Source organism: Prionailurus bengalensis, chromosome D4 (genome assembly GCF_016509475.1).
Source record: "Prionailurus bengalensis isolate Pbe53 chromosome D4, Fcat_Pben_1.1_paternal_pri, whole genome shotgun sequence".
NCBI classification, from domain to species: domain Eukaryota; kingdom Metazoa; phylum Chordata; class Mammalia; order Carnivora; family Felidae; genus Prionailurus; species Prionailurus bengalensis.
The window spans coordinates 85365077-85390951 of NC_057359.1; the positions used below are offsets into that span (position 1 = coordinate 85365077).

General features: G+C 47.9%; 1 protein-coding gene across 2 annotated transcripts in view; it reads left to right on the plus strand.

Annotated features, from left to right (window-relative positions):
• The window catches only part of MVB12B (multivesicular body subunit 12B), a 209552-nt gene that overhangs the window by 106779 nt on the left and 76898 nt on the right, over nt 1-25875 (plus strand). For both annotated transcript variants that reach the window (XM_043566185.1, XM_043566186.1), the window contains exon 7: nt 3512-3606. In XM_043566185.1, coding sequence (XP_043422120.1) covers nt 3512-3606 — 95 coding nt within the window. The remainder of the gene's footprint in view (nt 1-3511; nt 3607-25875) is intronic.

The window sequence follows — 25875 nt, forward strand, 5'->3', positions numbered from 1 at the left end:
GACAGGAGACAGAGTTGGGAAAGGCAGGCTGGTGTGTGAGGGCAGCTTGAGTCAGGGTATGGATGCAGGTTAGGTTGCCCAGGGAAAGCGTGCAGAATGGGGCGCGCCAGAACCCTTACAAATGGCAACTTTTTAAAAAGTTGGAGGAGGAGCCAGAAAGGACCATCTGCAAGGAAGGGAGGCTGGCCAAGGGAGGGAGGGCTGCAGAGCCTATCAGCCGAGCACAGCCTGATGCCCCAGGGAAGCAGGAAGGGTCAGACCAGGGAGTCCACGTTGAGTGGGGCAGCTGAGGAGCCCCACACCTGATTTCTCTAGCACATCCTTCATGTTTAAGTCCTTTGTATTCTAGAAGTGCCCCCAAACCATTCATCTAGAGGGCTGCAGCAGGACCCTTTGGCAGGAATTGTTAAGGGTCTACACACAGTAAGTGCTGAATAATTGCAATTTCGTGGTAATCTCCGTTGTAATTTGCTGCTCCGTTCCCGTACCGTGGCGTCTCAGCTTTATTTCCTCACTTTCCCACAGGCGGCCCTTCTTTTAAAATTGCAAATTGGATCTTGTCACATCTCTGCTTCAAAGCCCTCCTGGATACAGTCCGAGCTCATGCAGGGCCCTGCTGTGCTGTGGCCCCGTAGCCGTCTTCAGCCTGGTCCCACACCCTCTCCCGGCCTTCAGGCTCTGACCACTCCAGCCTCCTGCCAGTTAGGAGGCTAGTTTCGCCTTTTTGCCTGTCTGTCCTCCATTCCCTGCCCCCCCCCCCCCCCCCCCCCCCCCGCCCAACACAGCTCTTCCTGTTTTCCATGTGCAATCACATTTGTAAGCAAGCGTTCCTGTAACTTGGTGGGCATTTTCATGTCCCCTCCCTGCCTGCTCTAGGGTGACCGCTGCCCACACAGGGGCCCTGCCTGTCCTGCACCCCTGCCCTGGGCCCCATCTATGTGTTCTCGCTCCAGACCCTTGGCCCGTCTCTAACCACTGAACGGCTGTGCTGGCCCTGTCTTCTCTTCTGGCTGCTGGTTGACTTCTTTGCCACCGTCCAGGTCCGCCGGTCTCCTGAAGTCCCGCTAACACCCACCTCCTCCATGAGCCTTTCTTGAAGGCCTCCAAGCCCTAGAGTAGCCACCGCACTGCACAGATGTGTGATGTCCTTAGTTTGCTTGCATGTAGCTCTTGCAAGTGCTTTCAAGGCTTGGAAATCTTAAGGAATGGCAGCCCTGCAGTGTAGTCCTTCCCTGGCTTCTGGAAATCCCCTCACTGGTGCAGTATCAGCGTCTGCCTCAGCCAGCTTCATGGATGTGCCGCCGGGACCGGTGCACCGGGGCCCAGCCTCGAAGGGCCCCACGCTTGGCACAGTGCTCTGCTGTCCCCATCTTGAAATTTCCAGTGTTTGAACCGGGGCCTCCCATCCTGCACCGGGCCCTGCACTCGCCTCCCAGGGGCAGCACGAGGAGCCAGGAGAGAGTGCGTGAGATCTGCACACCCCGAGGCCTGGCACACGGCAAGCACCCTCTGCAGGCTCACCTGTCATCATTTCTGCTCCGCTCAACCACAACCACAGTCAATAATTCATTCTTCTGTTTGCTCAGCTTCATTGACTAAGTGCTGTGGTCAGAGGCGCCGATCAACTGTGTAAAACCCTTCTGCAGCTGCTCTTCATCGTCTCAGGGTCCCAAACCTGGCCAGCCTTCAGAGTCACTGCTGGAGCTTGTTAAAAATAGATTTCTGGCTGCACCCCAGGCCCACTGAACCCGACTCCCCAGGGGCATGGCTCTGACTCTGTAGTGTTAGCAAGCTCCCAGGTGGCTCTAATGCCTTCATTTGTGCTGTGACGGGCGGAACAGAATCGGGAACCTTCATCCTAGGGGATAGAAACCTTGCAGTAAGGCATTCAGTGTCCTTTCCAGCGCCGTTTCCACGTGTTCCCTGACCCTGTGCCAGTGTTGGCTTTCCCTGACTCTCCACCGAGTCCCTTGTACTGTGTCAAGACCCATGTCCTCCTCTGAGAAGGGGTCACTAGAAGCCCATCCCCTTTGTCGGAACTCTTGTGCTCACTCAGCACCCGGGCGCATGTCCTGTTCCACAGTGGCTTGCTTCTGTACCTCAACACCCTGTAGCCTGGGAGCTCCTTCAGAGAGCTCCCCTCTGCATCCTTAGTTAGCATCAGTAATGAGCAGACATTCAGATTCACTACACACACACACACACACACACACACACGCCAGGGTCTCCCTGTGCTTCTGCCTGCTGGTGGCCCTACACTGCTAAGTGCAGCCTGTGCTCAGCAAAGCCCTCCTCCTCCCCCCGCCCTCCCGTCTTGGTTCAGCCAGGCTGTTCCATGACATAGGTGTTTGCCTCCGTGCTTAACCCTGCAGCCCAGCAAACCGAATGCCTCTACAGCCTTAGGTGCTCATCTTGTAGCCAAGAGGCTTCTGCTCGCTCCTGGCTCTGCGGAAACAGGTCTTGCCCAGAGAACCTTCCCTCCTAGGAGCCTGGATGTACAAGAGTCATTCTTGGAGGTCACACATTTGTTGTGTGAAAAAGGCAACATGTACAACGTAAAGCTTGCTTGATGTAATAAACGTTCCCTTCCTCCGTCTTTTCCCTTTTGGGAATGACTGAGTGTGGCCAAAACTCTGGCTCCTGAGCTATTTCAGGCCACCTCCCAGTCATACCAGGAAGAGGCTTTATTGTTTGTTTGTTTGTTTGTTTGTTTGTTTTTTCTATGCAGACCTATTGGGTTTGAAATATATTTCCTATCGTTTTCATCTTTTTTGCATTTGCTAAAGGCAGCTGATGACCACACTAAATGGCTTATCTACTTTGATTGAATACTCGCTTCTGCTCTGTGCGCACTGTGAGCTTTAATGGCCAACACCTGTGCCGTACAAGACAGTGTTGAATCAATCAAAGGTGCTTTCCTAAGCACCTACTGTGTGCTTCTGCCAGAGGGGGGAACATGCAGGCATAGCCATTCAGAAGAGCATGCCATTCTGATTCTCAGTGGTTGTTAGTTTTCCTGGACTCACATGGTAATAATAATGCTCAACACCTTTGTTCACAAAGCGCTTCCTGCACTGTTATCCTCAGTGGCTCCATGGGACAGGTATGAAAGCCATTGGGTAGATAATGAGCCAAGATGGCAGAACAAACCGAGACGCCTGTCCAGAGCCTAAGTATTTGCTCCTGCTGGTATATCTTGCCCCGTGGACCGAGGTCGAGACTAAGCTGCCCACCTCCTTCAAGCACCTTGGGTTGGACATGCCATGAGGCTTGGGAAACCCTTTCCTCCACTTGGATGTTCTTTTAGGAATTAGAAAAAAAGGTGACTTCTGATGCCTGGAAACTTCGGAATTCCTTGGGGGAATTCGAGCCGTTGGGGGGCCTGCTCACCAGGGCGCCCCCACCTCATGCTCTGTGCTGCTGCGGGCCGTTGGTGGTGCGGGGGCTTTCTGGGCCTTGGGGAGTGCTCTGCGCGCCCTGTAACCTCCTTTCTCCTCCGTCTCTTTCTTAGGCACATCTCTCTAACGCTCCCTGCTACCTTCCGAGGCAGGAACAGCACTCGGGCTGACTATGAGTACCAGCACTCCAATCTGTATGCCATATCAGGTACGTGGGGCCTCTGCTACTGGCCAGCTACGGTGTCTGTGTCCCGGGCACCACCTCCCTCTGCGTGTCTCCTGGCTTCGAATGGCATCTGTCTCCCCTCTCTCTTTCACCCTGCAGGGGGCCTGTTCCCTGCAGAGATCAGCCCTTTCCTTCCTTTGTGTCACCTCAGCACTTAGAGGAGGGCCAGATACTCCGTGTGTTTTGAGACTAATGATGAAAAACAGTGTGTGGATTTCACAAGCTTGAAGGGAGGCTTCCTGAGAATAGTCCCTGTATTATTCACCTGCCAGGGCCAGGGCAGATTGCCCCTGGGGTGTTGGGAGCAGCACAGAGCCCAGGCCCGGTCTGCTCACCAGCCCACATCCAGGTCTGTCCACACCTCTCATTTCCCAAAGCCAGATTTGTGGCCCGAAGGGACACCGGCGGTCTCCCCTCCCAACCACCATCGTGGGGGTCTGCGATTTCTGAACCCGGCCTTGAAATTGCTGGTGTTACTTTGGCAGGAACGTCAGCGGCGTGAGTCTCCCTTTTCACCTTCACCCGGGGAGGGGGACTCCTGCAACCCTTATTACAGAGTGGAGATTCATTAGGTGCCTGGCAGCACAGGTGACCCGCTAAGAGCGGAGGAAACCCGCAGGCTCACCTCCGATTATCCTCGGCCTCCAGTCAGGGGCGTTTGTGTATCAGGGGAAGTAGCAAATCGGTGCCACTTACCAGCGCACACCCTTAATGGTGAGTGACGTTTTGAACACGGGAACATGGCATTCATTCATGTACCATAATGAATCCGTTATTTAAAAGGTAATCTTTTTTCTAAAAATTGCAACTTGGGGTTACTAAATAGATGAAATAGAACAATGGTATAATTCATGTCAGTATCAGTTTCTCTTGTTATGATCACTCCCTAATAGGTTTGGAAGTAGAAGCAAAAGCCAGTTGTTCGATTTCTGGGTGGGGAAAGGGAAGGCCAGGGATGTTCTGAAAGCCCTGGTCGCCCCAAAGGGTAGAGGGAGCACGTTGTCTCAGAAAAGCACCTCCAGAGAGGATTTCTTTTGTGCTGTGGCTATTTCAGCAAAGTCGACAAGGAGCATAACGAGTGTGGAAAGATGACCTATTTTGTAGAAAAGCTGAATATTTCCCCAGATGCTTCGTGGCATGGTGGTGCAAAACAGGTCTGTGAAATCCAGCAGGGCGACTCCGTTCCGAATGCACATGAGGAAAGCTCAATCAAAGCAGATGACTTTTTCCCTCCAGCTTGCAAATCTTTTTCCAGCCACGGTGTTCAGCTCCCCCCACCTTACCTGGGTTCTCTGATGGCTTTCCCAGCTGTTGACATTTCTGCAGAAAAGGGCCCACAGAGTGAAATCTCCCCTGGTTTGGCAGGAATGTTCCTGTCTGCCTCTGGACCACTGCTTCCTCGCCCCGCGGCTTTGATGAGGTGTTGTTAGTTTAGCAATACCGAGGTAACGGCCTCAAGACACAGGGGAAGCCATTCAGAAACTTCCTGTTACATTTATGTAAGTGGCAGTCTGTTGGGTTTTATCTTCCAAACATCTACCGTCGAGGCTACGGCAGGGCCGCGGGCAGCCCCGGTCTCGTCGGCGGCCGCGGGCACCAAATCGCTCCACCCGGGTCCGGGACGGCTTTGTTGTAATGCTGCCAGGAAGAGTCCGCAGGGCCCGCTGCCTCCATAAGGCCTGCAAGCTCAGCACTGGGCAACCGTGGTGCAGCTGGGAAGCCTGCCCGCCCACCCACCAGCTGCCTGCCTGCGAGCCGTTCTGGTAGAAGGGAACAGGGACCACCCCCACCCCCACACCCCCCGCTCCGTATGAACAGGATCTGGCGCTGAGTGGCACATCTCAGTTTGGTATCGCAAAGTTAAGGTTTCGATGGTTTATTCCAAAGACACTCAAGGCAAAGCGTGCCCAATGCATGGTCATCGGAGCTCTGCTGGTAACCAAATGAATGGATCATCCTGTTCTTCTGGACTGGCTCTCTGGTGCACGTTCACCACAGACTCCAGGGGCCAGGCCTTTGGCACACACCCCTGGTGCACTCTGGTTCCTTCCTGAAAACATTCAGTCGTGGCTCCCTTCGTTTGTAGGCCCTTCCAAAGGAGGTTTCCAAACGAAGTAATCAGAAAAGCGAGCCGCCCACTTGTATGCGTCGTTACTAAAGTAATATTTACTCTTACACGTTTTCTCAAAGGCACACCTGTTAATCTGTCCTCTTTCCTGTACCTTCCACTGAGACGGTTCGCGTGTGTCAGGCCTGCTGGGGAAGAGACGGTGCTCTGAGCTGCTAGAGGAAGGGGAGGAGAGAGTACGGAGCCCTGGCCTGAGCACACGGACGTGTTCGTGAACTGTTTATGGCAGGGAGGAAGGAAAGCCTTTAGCTCGGTATCTGCCCTGCTCAGGAATCCTCTCTCTGACCCCTGGGGCCGGCGATCATCCCGATTGGCGGTTCGAATGCCTCTGGCATCTGTGCCCACTACCTCCGGCCAGCCCGTTCTGTCTCCGTGGGGCCCTCCCTTGTTCAGCTGGGCCCTGTCTTTCCACATGTTCATGTTCATTCAGCCATTTGGGGGTCCAGATGCAATCCATCAGCCAACACGTGCCAACTGTTCCGCCAATAGTTCTGTCTTGCCCACGGAAGTGGGATGAGGGGCTTCTGCTGACTCAGTGCTGAAATCCTGAGAGGCTCCTGTCCCCTTGCCCAGACGCCCTGTACGCTCCTCACACGGCCACAAAGCACACCTTTGATCCTCCCGCTTCTGCCACTAAGAACTTCAGAGAAATCCTTAGCGGGTGAACGAAGAGATTCATCCACAGGGATGAGCAACGCCGCTTCTTAAAAATGATAACGCTCAGGAAAAGGGGTTGGGGGATGGATCTCGTAAGTATCCAAAACAAAAGCAAAGGGTTAAATTATGAAACGTTCTTACGATGGCCTTGTCAGGCATGAAAAAATGATATGGATGAAAAAGTGTGCGTGGATGGTAAGTGGCAGCCGGAGTGTGCCATGTGATTGCATTAAAAAAAAAAAAAAATATGTGAAGTCTGGAAAGGTCTGGGAAGGTACCTGCCAGGGTGTTTCCAGTGGTTTTCACCAGCCTTGCCTGCTCTTTTTTTCTTTTTTCCTTCTTTGTAGTGTCTCATTTTTCTATGTTGGCAAGTGTTGCTTTTATAATAAAAAGCTTAGACCCGGAGTTCATTTGGCATGCTCTTGGCCCCACTGGCCCCCGTAAGTGCCTTGTCCTTTCTGAGAGCTCACAAGCCTCCTGACTCAGAACGGGCTTCTAAATTCTACTGGAGATCACTCGCAGGCCACAGGTCAATTATCTTCTTATGGTCCCCTTTTGAGAATTTGTGGGTTTTTTCTATTGTCCGGTCCCCGGAATCTCCTGTCCGCCGATATCTCCCAAAGACCGCTGACTGCAAGGCTGACAGCATCTGGCCTGTTCCACTGGTGGTACAGAGGCAGACTGAGCATGAGAGCCTGGCAGCTTGGGCCATCTCCCCACATCACCATGTCCCTCTATTCATTAGCGCTTGAGGATGATTTTCCTGGAAAGAGGAGCTAGAAATGAAATGGTGGGTGCCTGGTGTGGCCCACTTGACTATCCGTGTACGTGAGAGCTGGCAAACCACTTTTGTTTAATTCTTACGTTTGACGAATGGCAGCTCGTGGGCTCGTGCTCTCCTGGCGACGTTCTAACCTGTGTGTTCCCCTCAGTTAGGTGCCTCTAAGACCTTCCCTCCAGAGAGGGCTCTCCTCAGGGCCACATTGATTTTTCTAGATTCCATCCCGCATCCCTGCTCCTGAGTGTCCTCGTTCTGTCTCTCGATGCTGGTTTTCTTTTTAGGAATATCTTCTCTCTCCTGGGAAGTCTTCTGTTTTTAGTCCCGAACAATAGCCTCCGACCCTTCCTTTTCCCCCTTAGAGCTGTTTTAGATGTCTAGATGTCTGATTTATTTATATTCCACCTGTTCCAGACAGATAGAAGGCAGCTCCAAAAATAACACGTAACCAAATCAAGGTGGAAGTGAAAACGGAAGCGTGAACAAAAATATAGATTGGAAAAGAGGGGGTGCGGCTGTGGGCGAGGTTTTTCACAAAGGGGATTTTGGGTTTGGCTCTAAATGAGGACAAGCTCTGTATGGATAAGAATAAAAATAAGCTGGTTGCTTGGGAAGAGCCTAACTATTCCTTTTACAGAATTCTTCCTCATAAAGAGGGCCCTATACGATGCTGTCTGTGGACGGCAGAACAGCCCCTGTTCAGGGAGTTTGAGAAGGACAGACTGGAGGCCTGTGTACTGGGGGATCTGCTTGTGTTTGAACCCCTAACATGCTTGGTGGTTGAAGGAGACGTTTTCAAAATGTTCTTGTGTGGGGCATCCCGTGCCTTAGCTAGGACTGGAGCCGTGGGGAGTGTCAGGAATGAGGAGCTCCCTGACCTCCTGTCCACCCTGGACAGCGCACCTGGGCCATAGGCTCCCATACCGAGCGGCTCTGCCACGACATGCCCGCGATCACTTTTTCTAACCAAGGAATGTCTGCTATCTGACTTAGGGCAGTTTGGCTTAATGAACAGGAGGCAATAGGTATGGGGAACCACGCTGCGCTACCCTTTTGTTTTGTTGTTATCAACTGATTTAGACCTCCAAGTGCAGATTTTTCCCCAAAGAACTCATTTGTCTCCCTTTCGAAAAAAAAATTGACATAGTAGTGTAAAATAGTAAAACTATGCAAATGCATATAGGAACTGGCATGCAAGAAAGACCAAAATCTCAAACAGTCCATGAATTCCGGATGAGCCACAATGCAGAAATACCCAGAAGCCTCACCACATGGGGGGCCGAGGGGCCCCGCTTCTCTTCCCTTTGGTACGTAGGCAGTTGGCCTTGTTGATCTCTTCATTTGTCCATCAGCATGGGGCTGACCACAGAATTGATTGCCCACACCATCACTTTTGAGAGTAGAAGGGGTCCCCACTTGCACCCGGACAAAAGCTGTAACCTGGAACTGTCCCAGCAGATGGGCAGGGTGGGGGGGAGTCTCCCCCCACCTTTAGTGTTCTTGGGTCTTCTCATTTTTTCCAGAGTTCTTTCTGATGGCTGGAAAAGCCCTGCTATTGCCCTCTACAGCTGTGCCCTCTTAAAATCCAGCCCCCTTTCAAGATGTTGGGCCAGGAAGCCTGTGAGCACGGACAATCTGAGTCCATCGACTCATCGCCTTGACTCACAAGACTTGAACAGAGAGGAGAAGGATTTCATCTGAAACAGAACCGTGTATGAGCTGTGTAACTCTGACATCAGACCAGGAAAGCACAAAGCAATTAAAAATAATTAATGATTTCTGAATATCAGCCTTCTCCATGCAGTTTTAATCTAGTCCTCATTTAAATTGGAAGATGGACATTTAATTATCAGCATTATGAAATTCATGATTTATATATTTCATCCAATTGGATAAAATTTCTGCTACCAGCTCATCATCTTCCAAAAAAAAAAAAAAAACTGTATGTTTTACAGTGTGATCATTTAAAAACTCCTCTGCCCCATACCAAACAATTATACACACATTTTTCCTTTCATTTGCAGTGATTACATTATTTCTGTCTTTTAGGGGAAAAAAAAAAAAGAAAAAAAATCTCACCTGGAAAATGGAATGTAAACCTAATCCTTTTAACGACCATAAAGTATGGTCAGGTTGGACAATGAAGCTGAGAGACCAAAACAATAGGGGTGCTCGAGAAAGACGGTTTGATTTTGTTTCTGTGTGAGACGTTCTAACCAACAACTGCTTCGCGTCCAGCGTTGTTGGTATTCTGCAGGATTTGTGTCCGCATCTCCCGTGTGCATGCCCCTGGTTCTCCTCTTCCCCTGTGTTTGGGTGCGTGTCAGCCGTGCGTGGGTTGAGGGACGATGTTACCAGTAACCACAATTGAGGGAACACCACTGTCCTCCAGGGGAAGCCCCCACCTAAGAACGCCAGGCAACCTCTGCGTTCGCAAACGTCCCCCATGGCCTTTGTCCGTCATGGACGTACTCGTGTGCCTTATGTGGCCTTGTATTCAGACCCCCGCTTTCCTTCATCCTCCGCCGAGGATTTTCAGAACCACCAAGGACTGGTTGGAGAAGGTGGGGGCGGGGTGGGGGAGAACGTGGAGGGGAGGGTGGCCAGGACCCAGGAGAGAAGCCTCCGTTTGACACAGCCATAGATAATAGCAGACGGGGGAGATTCCTGAATGAAGCGAAAGAAATATTTATAATAAGGGTGCTCAAATCAAGGAGGAAATAAGTCATTTTAAAGGCAAATAAATTTTTATCATCGCCCCTAACAGCCATGCGTCCCTTGTCTATCCATCTATTCTTGCCCTGACTGACAACAAAATCGAGCACAAAGAAAAATATAATAAGAAAAAGAAGAAATGAATGGGAGCGGATGGGGAATTGATCGCATAGTGTATTTGTATATCCTGATGTAAAAGGTGCAGTTGACAGGTGGCCAGGTTTGCTCTGTACACAACCATGTGTGTGCTGTCACGCGCACGCACGCTGCCTTGTTTCGATTGATGAATTGCCTGCTTTCTTGATTAAACCTTCCGTCACTTAAGAAACAAAAAGCCTGTGTTTAGATGGCAGAGTGGGACATGTCAAAAAAATCTGCCTCCTTTACCTTTGTGCAGATGTTGGGCACAGACTGTAACATGTATTATTAAAATGAATGTGGCATTTACTGTGCATTATTCCTTTCCTGGGAGAAAGGACTATAAATTATATGCTAATAATAAGCTTTAACCCTTTCGAAATGCAAAAGATTTAAGAGTGCAAATATTCATGTAGGCCTGGCTAATTGGATGTGCTTTTATACACCCACCGTGATGGCTGTGTCACCGAAGTTAATGAACAGCGTGTGCGGGCAGGCACACGGGGCGCTTGGGGAACTCTCGCCTCCTGGAGGTGTTCCGCTCGGCAAGTGCCTCCTCTAGGATTTCACAGAGAGACCCTGAAACCCCTCAGCTGGGCTCGGGATCATCTTACTTGGGATTAAGTATGGATCTACAGCCATGGTGAGTGGCCCCAGCTAGTCTCCTAGAGCTAAGCATCAAGGGTGGTCCTCTCCTGACTTTCCTGCCTCCCGCTTGGGGCTGGCCAGGCTCGGGCCGGCAGGACCAGGCGTTGGTGCCTCGCACTTACTTGTCTGTCTTCCTTTACCTGGCTCGTCTACCCTCAGTCCGGTTGCCCAGGTCACAGACTCCTCTCCCCAAGTAGAACTCTGCAGAGCAAAACCTTCATGCCTGCCCCATTCCACCGTGTGAATTCACGCCTCGCTTGCCCTGCATTGAGGCTGTCTGGTGGCCAGCCTCTACTTTGCCGGTGCCTTCTCTCCATTTCTCTTCACCTGTGCTCCCCAACCTGTGTCACTCCCGTGTCGTCAACTTTGTCTCTCTGTGCATTTGCCCCTGCCGGTCAAATGGCTCAGATTGACCCACCTTCTCTGTGGACCCATCTTTGAAGGCCTGTCCCCAAACTGCCACTAAGCTTTTCTGATTCTCTTCCATCTGGGACTGCTCTCTTCCTGGTTTATGTACTCCCACACTCTTTTGCGTTGGAGAGATTTCACCTGTGAGCACTTGGAGACAACAAAGGTTTATGGGCAGTGAGGAAGGAGGCTGCCTTCCATTCTTTTTGTTTTTTTTTTTTAATTTTTTTAAATGCCTATTTTTGAGAGCGAGACAGTGCGAGCAGGGGAGAAACAGAGAGAGAGAGGGGGAGACACTGACTCCGAAGCAGGCTCCAAGCTGTAGCACAGAGCCCGACATGGGGCTTGCACCCAAGAACCACGAGATCATGACCTGAGCCAAAGTCGGACGCTTAACCGACTGAGCCACCCAGGCACGCCATGCCTTCCATGCTTCCTGAACCAAGGAGGTTGTAATTCAACTAAGGTGAAAAGAAAGGTTGTTAACTCCTTTATTTGTGTAGCAGACCCTGAGAGCTCCGTGTGCCCAGCCCCATACTCCCTCCGAGGACCATAGGAAGCCTGTGCAAGAAGGTTCAGCAGGTGACTGAGGGGACATTTGGAGTCAGAAGCACATGTGGCCATCACACAGAGCCACTGCGAATGACCACACAGGTTGTGCACCACACAACACGTGTGGATGGCTCCCCACCAGAGTTGTGCCAGTGCACGGGCATACACTAAGTTACCTTGGGCAACTCACTCCACGCTAGGTGCTCCTACCTGTGAAACGATTCAGTAAGGACTGCCGCCTTCCCAGCATCAGCGTGAGGAACCAGGGGGTAGAAGAACATTTTAGAAATCGGGAAGCAGTACAGGAGTGTCCCTTCTCTCCATCCCCGCCTCCCCTGCAGGGCTGTGAGCAGAACAGGAGCCCAAAGACTTGTTGAGAGTTACCACTCGGGACACCCTGGCTCTTGCCCAGCCCAGTCTTTGTCGTCTTAACCCGCTCTTCTGTGATTTTGTATGTAAGATTACTTCTCCGTAATCACAGTGCTCGGAGAAAAGCTCGTCGTCAGTCCGAACAAAGTTGCAATAAAGGCTCTCCGGCATGGCTCTGCTCGGCACCCCCTGGAAACGGAGACATTCTGTCACGCATCGTCACTTAGAAGTGGGCTATTTTCTGTGGCTGGCAGCCCACGAGCCCTTTCTCAGGAGGGTGACGGAATGATGGCTTGGGGCAGGAAGGAGAGAAGTGGTTGGCAGAGTGAGCCAGCAACTTCTATAAAATCGCCCAATGTGGCTTTGGGTTTTTTTGGGAAGAAAAGTACGTGGGGCAGCGGGGCCGCCAGGGGGCTGCTGTCTACCCAAGGCTTTCATTTCTGCCTTTCCTGTGCTCCAGGAGCAGGAGAAAGTTGAAGACTTTTTCCAGTTTCGTCATTGTGAAAAAAAATTTAAAAATTATTAGGTGACAGATACTCCGGTGCCCTTGAAGGGCTAGCCCCACCCTCCCGCTGTGCTTTCATTCTCTCTGGTTTTTAAGCAAGGCCGAGCTCAGGCAGGCGTTGGTTTAATGGCCCGCATCCCCTGCTTCAAGCCAAGAGCAAAGCAGCCAAGGGGCAGCGGGAAGAACCAGGGCAGGAGCCAGAAAAGCCAGATTCAGACCCCGTTCTCCCTCTGATGAGCCCCAAAATGGCAGGCACAGCACCAAGCCTTCCTGGATCTGAAATCCCAGATCTCTCCCGCCTCCGTTGTTGCAACAACAGCATCAATAATTTAAGTGGAACGGTGTCTCGGCTCGTGTTTCCTGGAAGCTTCCTGGGCCTCAGACGTGGTCTCGTCTCCGGGGTGGCAGCGGTCGCCCCCACCCCCCAGGGTCGAGGATGCCGTGGGAAGGAGCCTTGCGGGGTTTATGGATTCGGTGCCCACTGTGTCACCGGCAGGTATGTGCGGTTGTTGCCCCCAGACCATCCAAACACTGCTTTGACTGGGACGTCCCCGAACGCAGGAACACGTGGAGAAAAACCGGCTCTCTGAGACCTCTGTCCCTGGGTGTCCATGTCCCGTGTCTGGTTGTCAAGCAGGAACGTGCCTCCCTTTTGCCGTCCTATGTCCCCTCCTGGTGGGCCCCATGCCTGGGAGCCCACAGGGTCCTCTCTGCAGGCCTAGTCCCAGAAATGCTGGAAAACCAAGGGAGCGTCTTGAGCCCCTCTCTTCGTCTGCCCTTTGCCTTTCTTCAGAGGGTTTCTCTGGGGCAAATGAAGTAGCCTAGTTGGCCCAACACACAGTCCTGCCTCAGGACAGCTGATACCAGGGCAGCCTTTCTGTCTTTTTCTAGCTCTGTCTCCCTCACGGTAATAGGCTGTTGGCTGGGAGGGGGAAATGCCATAATTAAGGCAACTTCTTTAATTTAAACACATTTAGGGAGCTGAGGTTGTTTTTGCTTTTATTAAAATGGATTATATTAATTTACTTTAATAATACCTAACCCTCCTCGAGCACTTAGCCCGTACAAGGCTCTGTGTAAGCACCCTGCGCACGTTCTGTCATGTGACCCCAACAATCCTTACCAAGAAAACCGTTAGGGCTTGTGCCGTTACTAGTATCTTATTTTATTTTATGTTTTTTTTAAAAGTTTATCTTTGAAGGAGAGACCGAGCACAAGTGGGGGAGGGGCAGAGAGAGAGGGACACACGGCATCCAAAGCAGGCTCCAGGCTCCAAGCTGTCCGCACAGAGCCCGACGTGGGGCTCGAACCCACAAACCGTGAGATCATGACCTGAGCCGAAGTCGGACGCTCAACCGACTGAGCCACCCAGGCGCCCCCATTATCTCTGGTTTGTAGGCCTAGGCCCAACTGCCCGTGTTGCCGAGCTCCCATGCTCAAACCTTGTAAGACACATCTCTCTTTTTTTTAAAAATTTTTTTTTTTCAACGTTTATTTATTTTTGGGACAGAGAGAGACAGAGCATGAACGGGGGAGGGGCAGAGAGAGAGGGAGACACAGAATCGGAAACAGGCTCCAGGCTCCGAGCCATCAGCCCAGAGCCGGACGCGGGGCTCGAACTCACGGACCGCGAGATCGTGACCTGGCTGAAGTCGGACGCTTAACCGACTGCGCCACCCAGGCGCCCCCACATCTCTCTTATAAATAGCTTTATTTTATCTTTATAAACATTTTTATTTTACAGATGGGGGAAACAGGTTTTGAGAACTTGTGATCTCTCCACAGTTATACTGCTAGTAAGGGGCAGGGCCAAGATTCACCCCCAGGTCCCTCTGATCCAGCCACTGAGTTCCAAATCCCCACACCGGAGAGGTGCTCCAGGATGTGTGTGGCCATTTGCTCCCCGTGCCAAACTGAAGCTGAAAACGGCACCCACCCCTAGAGCGGATCACTCTGGGACTGACTTGGGATATTAGGTCTCGGCATTGTTCACATCTCAGGTGATTCCCTGGATTGTCCTCTCTGAAACCTCATCAGAGCGAGGCCCTTGACACTGGGCGGATGACCCCTCCTGAATCCACAGAGCAACTGAATGGTGGCTGTGGCCCCCCCGTTGGCTGTTGCTGGGCAGAACGGTGAAAGGATAAGGTGCAGCTCCCTCACTCAAGCTAAGCGGCCTGAGTCAAGGAGCTTAACTTTTTTGTCCCTAAATTTCCTAATCTGTTCAGTGGGGATGACCGTGGTTTGGGGTGAGGCTTAGAACCATAGCTGGTGCACAGAAAGTGCCCATAGATGTGTTGCTGTGATTGTAATTATTCCATGGCCCCTTGTTCCCACTGCTTCTCGGATCTTTCCGGACCAGGAAAGGGAATATTCCAGGAACCTCCTCCCCCATCAGTAGGTGGCTCTACCACTGCTCTTGCTGTTGGTGACCTTTGTCTGGGGAGCTCTGGGCACCTGGATTCTCCCTTGCCGTGGTCTTTTCTTAGCCCTGTGGTGAGAGTGGGTGGCCCAGAACCACCCCTTCACTTAACAAGGACTGAGCTTTAGCTGTTCTCCCCTTCTCCCCCAGCGGTCCTGGACCAGGCCCACAATAGGACGTTTGTTTGAAGTGACAGTCACCTGTCCGTGCCTCCCCTGCCTGGCAGCTTCATTTTCTGGCTCGGGGCTCCTAGGATGCATCCAAGCCCGAGGTGACTGCCCCTGTGGGTCCCTGTCGGCACCCAGCCCGTGTTTCCCTCCTGCCCGGGTCCGGCTCCCCGAGCTCTGCTGCTGCCACCAAGCACCCGAGCTTTGACCTTGCCGACTTAGACAGCAGCCACGGGGTCAGACTCCAGGTTGAGTGCGTTTAAACACCTGACGGCTTCACGAGTGAAGTTGGGGGCATTTGGAAGAAACTGGGGAGAAGTTGGACAGCCACGGAGGATTTGGGGGTGAGATCAGACGTTATCCTTCATCACACAATGTGAGCATCCTCACTTTTGTGGCATAATGAATGCATTCGCTTGCTCACGTTAGGACAAAAGAAATTCTGATCTCTTTTAGAACAAGGAAGCCACCTTTCCTGTGGACAGAATACCTCAATCTATTCGTTGTGGTGCATTTGGGGTTTTGTGTCCTGCATATCCACTGCATTTTCCCTCTCTTTTTATTAATGGCCAACAATGGTCCTCACCTGTTGTATTTTCAAAAAAAAAAAAAAAAAAATCTCCGTGCTCCAGCCTACATTTGGATGGAATATATTTGTCACATATCCCAGAGAAGGAGGCCCCTTATTTCCCAGATTTGTCTTTCGATTGTCTCTAAGACAATGAGTGATGCGGAACTCTAATTCAAGGCTGAGATCCTTTGTCAGAGAGAGGTTTCTCACGCCTGACTTGTTTTATAGCGTGAACGATCTCATGATCCACTGGCCAGACAACATCCATAATTTTGAATGAGAGAGTAAAGCTTGCCTCGTCGGCCCTAAGCATCGTTTCTGGTGAGACACTTAGAGGTACTTAATCGCTTGCTACCTAGAGGCAGTAAACGCACCCATCTTGATGTTCCACTGCCCTGCGTGTTTACCTTAAGCGCGCCCCGTGCTAACAAAACATCCGTGTCAATCCTGTCGGAAGGTCCTTTGGCTCATGAGTTAGAGTCCTCATTCACCCTTATTCTGCCAAAGATGGTTGTGCCTTTTGTAGGCCCAAATGAGCAGCTTCTTTGGTCAGAAGCCTCTTGGCTATTTATGCTTCTTATAAAACTTTGGCTGTCTGATTGGTTTCTCAATTCCAAGAGAGTTGATCCAGCTTTGGTCGTAACATCTCATTCGGTGCTGAGTTCTCTGCTGGAATTCAGGGTCCCTTCTGGGATGCTGACACAATGGTGCCCCTCAGTCACTGGGATGGGTCTAATGCCCAGCCCAGGGCCTGGGGGCCAGGAGGCACTCAATGATATTTGTTGTTGGATCAGTTCTCGAGATTCACCCTTTCCAGCTGCATTGACTGCGTGACTTTGGACATTTTATGTGACATTTCAGTTCATTTTCTGTATTTTGAGGATCAGCTAATGTATGTGAAGTGCCTAGTACTGGATGGGCACCCAGAAATTGTAGCAGGTATGACTGTCATAAACACTGTTATTCCAGCACAGTGCTACTCATTATTCAGGAAGCACTGGTCTTACTCACCCTGCAGTTTGACATCCCACAACGCCCCCCCGCCCAACCTAAAAATGCAGTTGTCGGAGGGAACAGCTGCTTCACTAAGGAAGAACCAGAAGGGAATTCACACCTTCAGGGACCCTGCCAAATACGGGGGACTTCTCGGTGGAACATAAAGCAAAACTTCCATCCTAGTCCAGAAATCAGTAATTGCTTGAAATGTTAGTTTGCTACTGGGTAAAACAATTTTAAAGAAAACTTCTCAGCATTGAAATCAGCCTCTGATTTTCCCTATCCCTTCTCATCCAGTTAGCTCTGATTGAGAAAGGATCATAGCTGTGTTCAACCCTTGAAATGGTTTGACTTTGTCTTTGCCATTTGGTTTGTGGCTTTCTTTCCTGCCCCTCCTATCCCAGAACCCTTTGGGAAAAAGGTCCCCAGAATCCTTACAAAGCTGTGAGCCAGGGCTTGATTTCAGGGTATATAGTCCTACCACCCACCGAGCTGATCTCCAAGTCCCCTGCTCCAAAGCTCACGGCCAGGCCCAGGGGCCCCCAGGCTCTAAGGCACCACAGCCTGGCGACACGGCCACACCAGGCATCCAAGGCATCCTTGCTCTGCGTTTGAGAGTGGATCAAACAACTTTCCTTGATGTCCCCATCTTACGAGAGGTCACGAGGCCTATCTATCGATGGTGAGGAACTGTTCCTTTCTTCAGGCTACGTTTTTTTGTTTTGTTTTTTTTTTTTTAAAGATATTGTACCTTTTACTTGGATTTAATGAGGACAGACATTTTAATCAGAGGTTAGTCATTTATTTTTGCAAACTATTGTTTTGATTCATCATTTTTGCAGATAATTAAATGGTTCAGTTGGCACAGTGTGTCTACTTTATTAAAACAGGTAATTTTGAAAAAAAGAGATGCTATTTTTTGGATCACTGCACAAGAATTGCTTCTATCTTCATCTTTGAGCATAGTTTCTCATTGCTTTGCCAGAAGGCTCTCCTGTTCAAGCATTTGGTGCCCTCTCTGGTCTGGAGAGGCTTGCCCTTGGATGATTGGGGTGTTAGCCACTCCGCCCTTTGAAACGGGAGAGGAAGAGTAAATTCTGTGCTGTTACCTTTTAGAAAGACTCTGGGGTTTTAATTGGATTGGGGAAAAGAGCCTACAAGTTATGAACTTGGCAGAACAGCAGCCGCGGTACTGAAAACAGATTAATTGTAGCCCTCACAGTGGGTGGAGTTTAAAAGTCAATTACTGCTTGTCCTATTCTAATTTACACACCTAAGATTTGAAAAAGTCTGTCACTTAGTGTGAAAGTGAAAAGGTTATGTTACTAGTTTGAGTATACCTGTGTCTTTTCACGTGTAAATGCTTTAGCGACATATATTTGTAGGTAGGCAACTTGTAGCTGCACGGCTATAATATAGCTACATCTGTGAGCGTGACTCCTTATGAGGAGTAACCTTTAAGAGTTAGCTCCTTTAAATCCATAATGGCTTAGACTATCGTCCTTTGTCTTGCGGTGCAATCTACTTGTAGGCACCGTGGCCAGCCCCTGCGGAGCCTGGGGAACGCTCCGCTCCTGGGTCACGAACCAGTAAGGGAATGGCCCTTCGGGAGTCAATTTTTTCAAAAACAAATTGCTCATGACATTTGCTTTCTTTGATTTTTCCGTGTTTGTGTCCTGAATCAGTTAATTCACTCATTAAAAGGATTTATTTTAGGAGGACCAATTAAAACTTTGGAAGCTAATTTTTTGCTGAGCAGCGCAGACCTCTGAAAAACACAATTTATAACATGGCTTCTGCCCTTTTCCAGCAAGAGCCGTCTGATAATGCCGCAGCCTCCGGTGCTCCTGGAAGTACAGAACCGTTGTTCTTTGTCCTCCCCTCTGGGCGAAGCTGCCGCGTGGGTGGGTTTCTCCCAGCCTCCATTGTTTTAAGGTGAACGGGCAAGTCTGGAAAAGTCCAGCCCAGGAGTGGCACCCGCCGCATTTGTTTGCTCGCATCAACCCCATAGTTTAATTTTTTTTTAATAGGAAGCTGCTGTGTAGTTTGGATATTTAAACAGTTATTAACCGAATGACAATTAACAGATTGCATAGACAGATTTTCTTTTGAAAACCTCTGAAATTGAGTACAGTTTGCAAAACTATCACGGCATAGTAATGACAATGAATTTTGATTTCCCGGAACTGATATTAGACTCCTTATTAAACTATGTGCATCTGCTTTTAATTTACTCCAAATAATTGGAAAATGCAATGAAGCTTTCCAATTAAAGCACGGCTTTATGCTGTTTAATAATACCCCCATAATATTATAGCTTATGAAGTGACAGGTGAGTTGGTGTATGAATAAAACATAAAGGCAGCAATAAGGGACAGAAAACCGGAGACAGTTGTGGGGATTTTAAATGCTGGATGTAATTTGCATATATTAATCTCTTCTTTTCAGCCTTATCAGGCCTTCTTCAGTATTTGAAGTTAAAATAGCGTTGACAGGCGGGAGTACGCTTAGTTTTTTCAAGGATTTATTACTTGTATAATTTCTGATCTTTAATAAGCAGATATGACTGATCCTCATAGTTCTATAGAAATCGGTTAATTGTTCCAGATGGCGTGTACTGATTATGCAAAATTACTTTTCACACCATTTTTTTTGTGATGGAGTTTGGAGTAAAATTAAATTTTTTATAGCCTTCTTATCATGCTGTTTTACAGTGGTTTTTCCACAGAAGTTGAATTTAATCTACTATATTACATTGACCAGCACAGTTATTCTAATGTAGCATTTTGTGATTTGACAAAGAATAATAGAACACATTGCTCATTGTTCATTACTGTGTCCCTAATAAAAAGGAGCTCCTGTGTATAGAACATAGCTGTTATTTATGAAGAATGCCTAATTCATACAGTTAAAAACGCAAAATTGTACTAGGAAGTAGTTCCTTTTGGGGAGAGAATATCTGAGAGAAGGAAATGGCCATAGGCACGCCGCTACAGATTTTACATGCTGAAGGAGGGGTCCTCTTTAATGAGCAGACTGTTTAAATTGTGCTACTTGCTTTTTCTTTGAAGGGGGGAAAAAAGGGGGCCAGATAATCTCATTCTATTAAGAGAGGTGTCATCAGTTGACTTGTCTTGATTTACATAATCCCAGCAGCCTTTCATAATTGAATAGCATTTATAAAAGGTGGGATAAAGTATCAAAAAAAAAAAAAAAAAAAGTCCAAAGAGCCTCAATGATAATTCGTCTCTCTCACATTTCCCAAAGTGTTGATTGTCGCAAAGCGTCTTGTGCCAGTGTCAGAGCGGCGTCCGGGTCGCAGGTGACACGGATCTAGGCTTATCCGTGTCCAGGCTCTCAGATAACATTCTCTCTACAGTTCAGCTGGTGGTGGGATTTGAAAGACTGAGCAGATTCACCCCAAAATGGGACTGTAGAGCTGTTACCTCGATGCAGGGGCGGATGCAGTTTCCAAGGGGGTGGGAGGCGGTAGATTTTCCTGTTGTCCCAACAATCCTGCCTGGGTGTGCGGTATTTTATATATAGCAGATAAAGGACAGTATTTCTATGTATATAATCTGAAGTTTAACTTGTTTTCAAAACAGGCCTCTGCGTATTAAGTCTTAGAGGAACTTTTAGAGACTCTGGATATAGATTTCTATTTTGGAGTCACATCCCATCTGCAGACACACTGACACAGACCGTTCTGTGGCCGGCCCAGCTGCTTGCTCCAGGTAGCACGGTCCTGGCCCATTACCCACATTGGTCGTCCACAGGCCTTGAGAACTTTTCATCGCTTGAACTTGAGGTGGATCTGGATCTGTTTACAGAGTTTCATTCCCCTAGGCCCCTGGGGTGTCAAACTTTTTTTTTTTTTTAATCTACAGCAATACTGATTGCTCTTCACCAGAGGGGTCCCTGGAGTGGAAGCAGGACCTCACTGATACCTCCATGAAACAGACAGACATAAATCCGTGAAATCCTCAGAACTCAGAGGGTAGCTGTCCGTCTGGGTCTGTTGGCACTGAGGCATGGAGTGCAGGACGGCAGTCGCTCTCTGGGAGTTTGAGATCTCCCCCGACCAGTCGAGAAAAAGATTCAGTTGGATGCCCAGGTGTTACCACCACCAGGGTCCTGAAGTATGTACTGTGTACCTTGGCCTTCGGGACACCTTTGATTAAATCCTGTTCTGTATCTAGTCCAGTCTTGAAGGGATATATGCTGTATATTTGGCTACCTATAGTTCCACAATGGCTAGTTAAACCAAACATAAATGTGATCCACAGCCCAGTGCACTTCAGAAAGGCAGCACTGGTGAAATTCTGTCTTCACTTGCCCTCCTTAAGTACTTCCAAAACTTGAAACCTTTCACACACCCTCTTTGGTAAACTCAAAACATATTTTTGTGAGAATGAAAATTATATGAAAAAGAGAATGCATAAATCAGACATGATTAAAAATATTTGTTCTAATGCAGTAATAATTTGGTAGTAATGCTTTCATCAGTATAGCTTAAGGCTACATTAAGTGGACAGACTTTATATGGATTCTCTAATTTTAATCTTCAAAATGCTATCTAATGTCTCATTAAGACTTGCATATAATGTATCTTAAGTACAGTCATTAAATATAGTTTAGGGAGATTTATGTTCAGATATTGCTTAAAGATGTTTTAATAGGCCCATTTACTCTGATGATATTAATGAGCTCTTAATACAGACTAAGCTTCCAAAACTAGTGGTAAAGACTCCAGCCTGAACACAACAACCTGGAATTGGTGCCTGGTGTGGACAGTCGCCCACAGGTTAGCCCTGCTAACATTCCTGGGTCAGCACAAGCCCCTCTGATGAGCCCTGAGTTCTGGAAAAGGGTCTGCTCTTCCTGCTTTGTTCTGGCTGTTGACCCCAGAGCACTCCCGTTCTTCCGCATGTCTGAAAGCAGTCCTCCTTTTCCCCAGAAACTGTGCACGAGACACGTGCTAATTTGGCCAAATTGTACATCTTCAAGGTCATTTGAGCGGCATCGACGCTCTTAGCGGTGTTGCTGGGGCACGGGAGGGTTAAGGGAGGTCTTTGCCGTGCTTCCCGTGTAAGCATCTGCCAGGTAAGGTGTGAGCAGTCTGGCATCGTTATGTGAACAGCTTCGATCTGCCATAAGTGAACTGTAAAAGGTCACAGGGGTGTGCTCTCATCTTCGAGGCATTCGTAGTGACTGAAATATACCTAATAAAGCAGTCCTGCTAATTCAAAATTGGAAAGGAAAAACCCAGCCCGACAGCAATCTCTGTGCGCCCCATGCTCATGCGTGACCGTTCCCCGGGCCCTACTTTCAAACGTGTCGCAAAAAAAAATCTGTGTCGGTATTTCCTTTTCTTTCAGAGAAATATTGAAAAGCACGGTTTTTTTTTTTTGTTTGTTTCCATTATTTTAAGGGGGGGGGGGGAAAGAAAGAACCTATGAGTTCAGAGACTTTTCTAATTACTAAATTGGTTTGTTATAAAAAGATAATAGCAAATTTCTTCTTTTCATAATTGGACATTTCTTCCCTGTAGGCTAATGCACGCACAGCCCGTGCATGCACAATAAGTTGTGCTTTTGAAAAGCCATAACTAGCTAATAACAGCTACAGTGTCATCAGAGAGTAATGGTGTGCTGATTAGCATAATTAATGACAAATGGTGGTGCGGAATTGGTGGATTGGTTTAGCGGATGATGAATGCGGGGAGGCCCGGGCTGGGGCCTGCCAACTAGGCCTCGCTGGCTGTCAGCCCTTCTGTTCTCGCCGAGGCAGCCCTCATTAGTCACGATGGGAGGTGCCAGTTTGTATTCTGTTTGGAGCACAGAAAACTTAATAATCCAAGCAAATGTGGCTCTCCCTTTTTCCTCAATTTACTCACAAAATTCTCCGCTCGCCCGTTTCCATTGCGGCCGAACCATGAAGACACAGCCGTTTCAAGATGCTTCCCTGACACTTGAAGGGGAAACGAGGTACCGTTAACAGACCCTCGTGTCGCCACGCTTCCCTCCGCCCGTAGATGGATTGCTCCCGTTACGAGGGCTTCTGCTTCGTGGACTCTGTTTATCTGAGTATTTATAAGGGGAAAAGAGATGAACTCAGGAAGCTATACATTCTGTCCTGAAATAAGACTAGCACATTTATCTCTGACTTGATTAATCAGACCTAATTTGCATTCTCAAATGAGACTGATAAAAATGGATTTACCTTTTAACCTTTAGAGGGGGGAAAAGTATTTCTCTGCAAGATTTCTGGGGCTATCTTTCCTTAACCGATAAGAAGCCATTCCTTTATCAATAAAGATGAAAATCCTTAATTTGCATTAGCGAAGGAGACTAATTATTATATAGTTAATTAGCATCTGGAAATGAGGATTATCTTAATTACAAAGCACAATTTCCCTAATAGCTACAAAACTGTAAGTTTGATCCGTGTGGAAATTGGTAACTATTATTATGTAATTAGAGATAACATTAATAGTATAGAGTCTTTAGGTATAATTTGCATATGCAAATGTAATTTACCTGAACCAAGCAAGTGGACCGTTAATGATGGGAGTGTGATAGAGCCGACTGAAAGTTTTAGAGAGCTGAATGGTATCCGTTATGCCAAGTATCTAAATTACAAAGTGATAGAGCAGGTATGGACCTTTTGTATTTGGAAGGTCAGAGTTTAAGAAGAATCGGTAGCTGGAGGGTTAAATAATGAATCCAACTGCTTCGGGAAGGAGCTGGCCACATGGTCCTCTCCTTGACTTCAATTTCCGCATGCTTCCCAACATGCCTTGAATCTCAGATGTACTTTCCTTACGTACGTGAGCATTTCTGAATATTGGGTCTATCTTCTGACTGACATGTACTTTTAAAGCAGTTATACACACGCGCGAGCACAGCAAGTTATGAACTTGACAGTAGAGCTTACAGTTCTTGGGGGAAATTCCAAGCCTTCTGAATTTCATCTGCATGGTCCTTGAGTCGGAGATGCTGCTTGAGCTACGTATCCTCTGGTACCCATCCACTTCCCTCCTTCAGGCTGTAGCCGTGTTTCTCGAAAGATGGGGTGGGTACCCATGAGGGAGAATGAGATGTGAATGGCTTCTTTAACCTTTCATTTCACCCATAATAGCGTATCAGTGAAGATCATTGTTTAGAATGAGATTAAAGTAGGTATATTAATGAGTCTTTGGGTTAGGCTGCAGTAACAGGCCCCCAAATCGCAGTGGAGTACAACACCGCCATTTGTATGTCACTCGGGTTCTAAGTTGGAGACTGTGGGTTGGTTGGGGTCCTTCTCCATAGGTCTTCTTGTTCTGGGACCCAGGCTGAAGGCAGCCTCAATCTGCAACATGCTGTTGTTAGAGAAGAGGGGAAAGAGCAGGAGCCCCAGAAGTAACACCCAGTGGCTCTAGAAGCTTCTGGTCAGGCATGGCAAGGCATCTAGTCCAGTCAGCATCAGTGTGCAGGGGTGTGTCGTCTTCCCCAGGAGGCCCTGACCTTCCCATGGCGCTGGGTGGGGATGGTCAGACTCTCACAGGAAAGTGGAAGCGCTTACATAGGGGTGGTGGTTTTGAGTTTTAAAAAATGTTTCAAAAAAACAATAAGATGGCAATAAGTACACACCTGTCAGTAATTACTTTGGAGCTTTTAGTCCATTTACATTTAATCAAAAGACATAGGGTGACTGAAAAGATAAAAAAGAAGAAGACTCATCTATATGCTACGTACAAGAAGCTCATTTCATATCTGAAGACCCACACGCACTGAAAGTGAAGGGATGGAAGAAGCTATGCCACACAAATGGAAATGAGAAGAAAGCTGGAGTATGAAACTCAGATGAAATAGACTTTAAAACAAAGACTGAACAAAAGACAAAGAAGGTCATTACATAATGATAAAGGGGTCAATGGAAGAAGAGGAGACAACATTCATAAATATTTATGTACCCAACATAGGGACACCTAAATATATAAAGCAAATATTATGACATAAAGGGGGACATTGACAGTAATAGAATAATAGGGGACTTTAATACCCCACTTACATCAACGGACAGATCATCCAGACAGAAAGTCAATAAGGAAATACTGGCCTTAAACAAGAAATTAGACCAGATGGATGAAATAGAGGTACACAGAGCATTCCATCCCAAACCTGCAGAGTACACGTTATTTTCAAGTGCACATGGAACGTTCTCCAGGATAGATCACACGTTAGGCCACCAAACAAGTCTCAATAAATTCAGGATTATGAAATTATAGGGGCACCTGGGTGGCTCAGTCAGTTAGGTCTCTGACTTTGGCTCAGGTCATGATCTCATGGTTATGGGTTCGAGCCCCATATCGGGCTCCATGCTGACAAAGTGGACCCTGCTTGGGATCCTCTCTCTCTGCCCCTCCCCCACTCATGCCTACTCTCTCTCAAGTAAAAAAATAAACTATAAAAAATATTTTTTAAAAAATGAAATTATATCAAGCAGCTTTATCAACCACAATGGTATGAAACTAGAAATCAGTTATAAGAAGAACACTGGGAAAAACACAAACATGTGGAGACGAAACAAGCAACGGGTAACAAAGAAATGAAAGGAAATCAAAATGTATCCTGAGACAAGTGAAAATGGAAATACAGTTTTCCAAAATCTATGGGACATAGTAAAAGCTGTTCCAGAGAGAAGTTCATAGCTGTACAGAGCCTACCTCAAGAAACAAGAAAAATCCCAAATAAACAATCTAACTTTATACCTAAAGGAATTGGACAAAGAAGAATAAACAAAGCTCAAAGTTAGTAGAAGGAAAAAATGATAAAGATCTGAGTGGAAAGAAATGGAATAGAAACTACAACAACAACAACCACAAAATAGAAAATACCAATGAAACTAAAAGCTGGTTCTTTGGAAAGAGAAACAAAACTTACAAGCTTCTAGCCAGACTTAGCAAGATAGAGTCCCAAATAAAATCAGAAACGAAAAGTTACAACTGCTACCACAGAAACACAAGAGATCATAAGAGACTACTACAAACAATCATATGCCAACAAATTAGAAAACCTAGAAGAAATGTATAATTTCCTAGAAATGCCCAACCTTCCAACACTGAATTGTGAAGAAATGGAAAACCTGAATAGACTAATTACAAGTAATGAATTGAGTCAGTAGTTTTAAAACTCCCAAAAAACAGAAGTCCA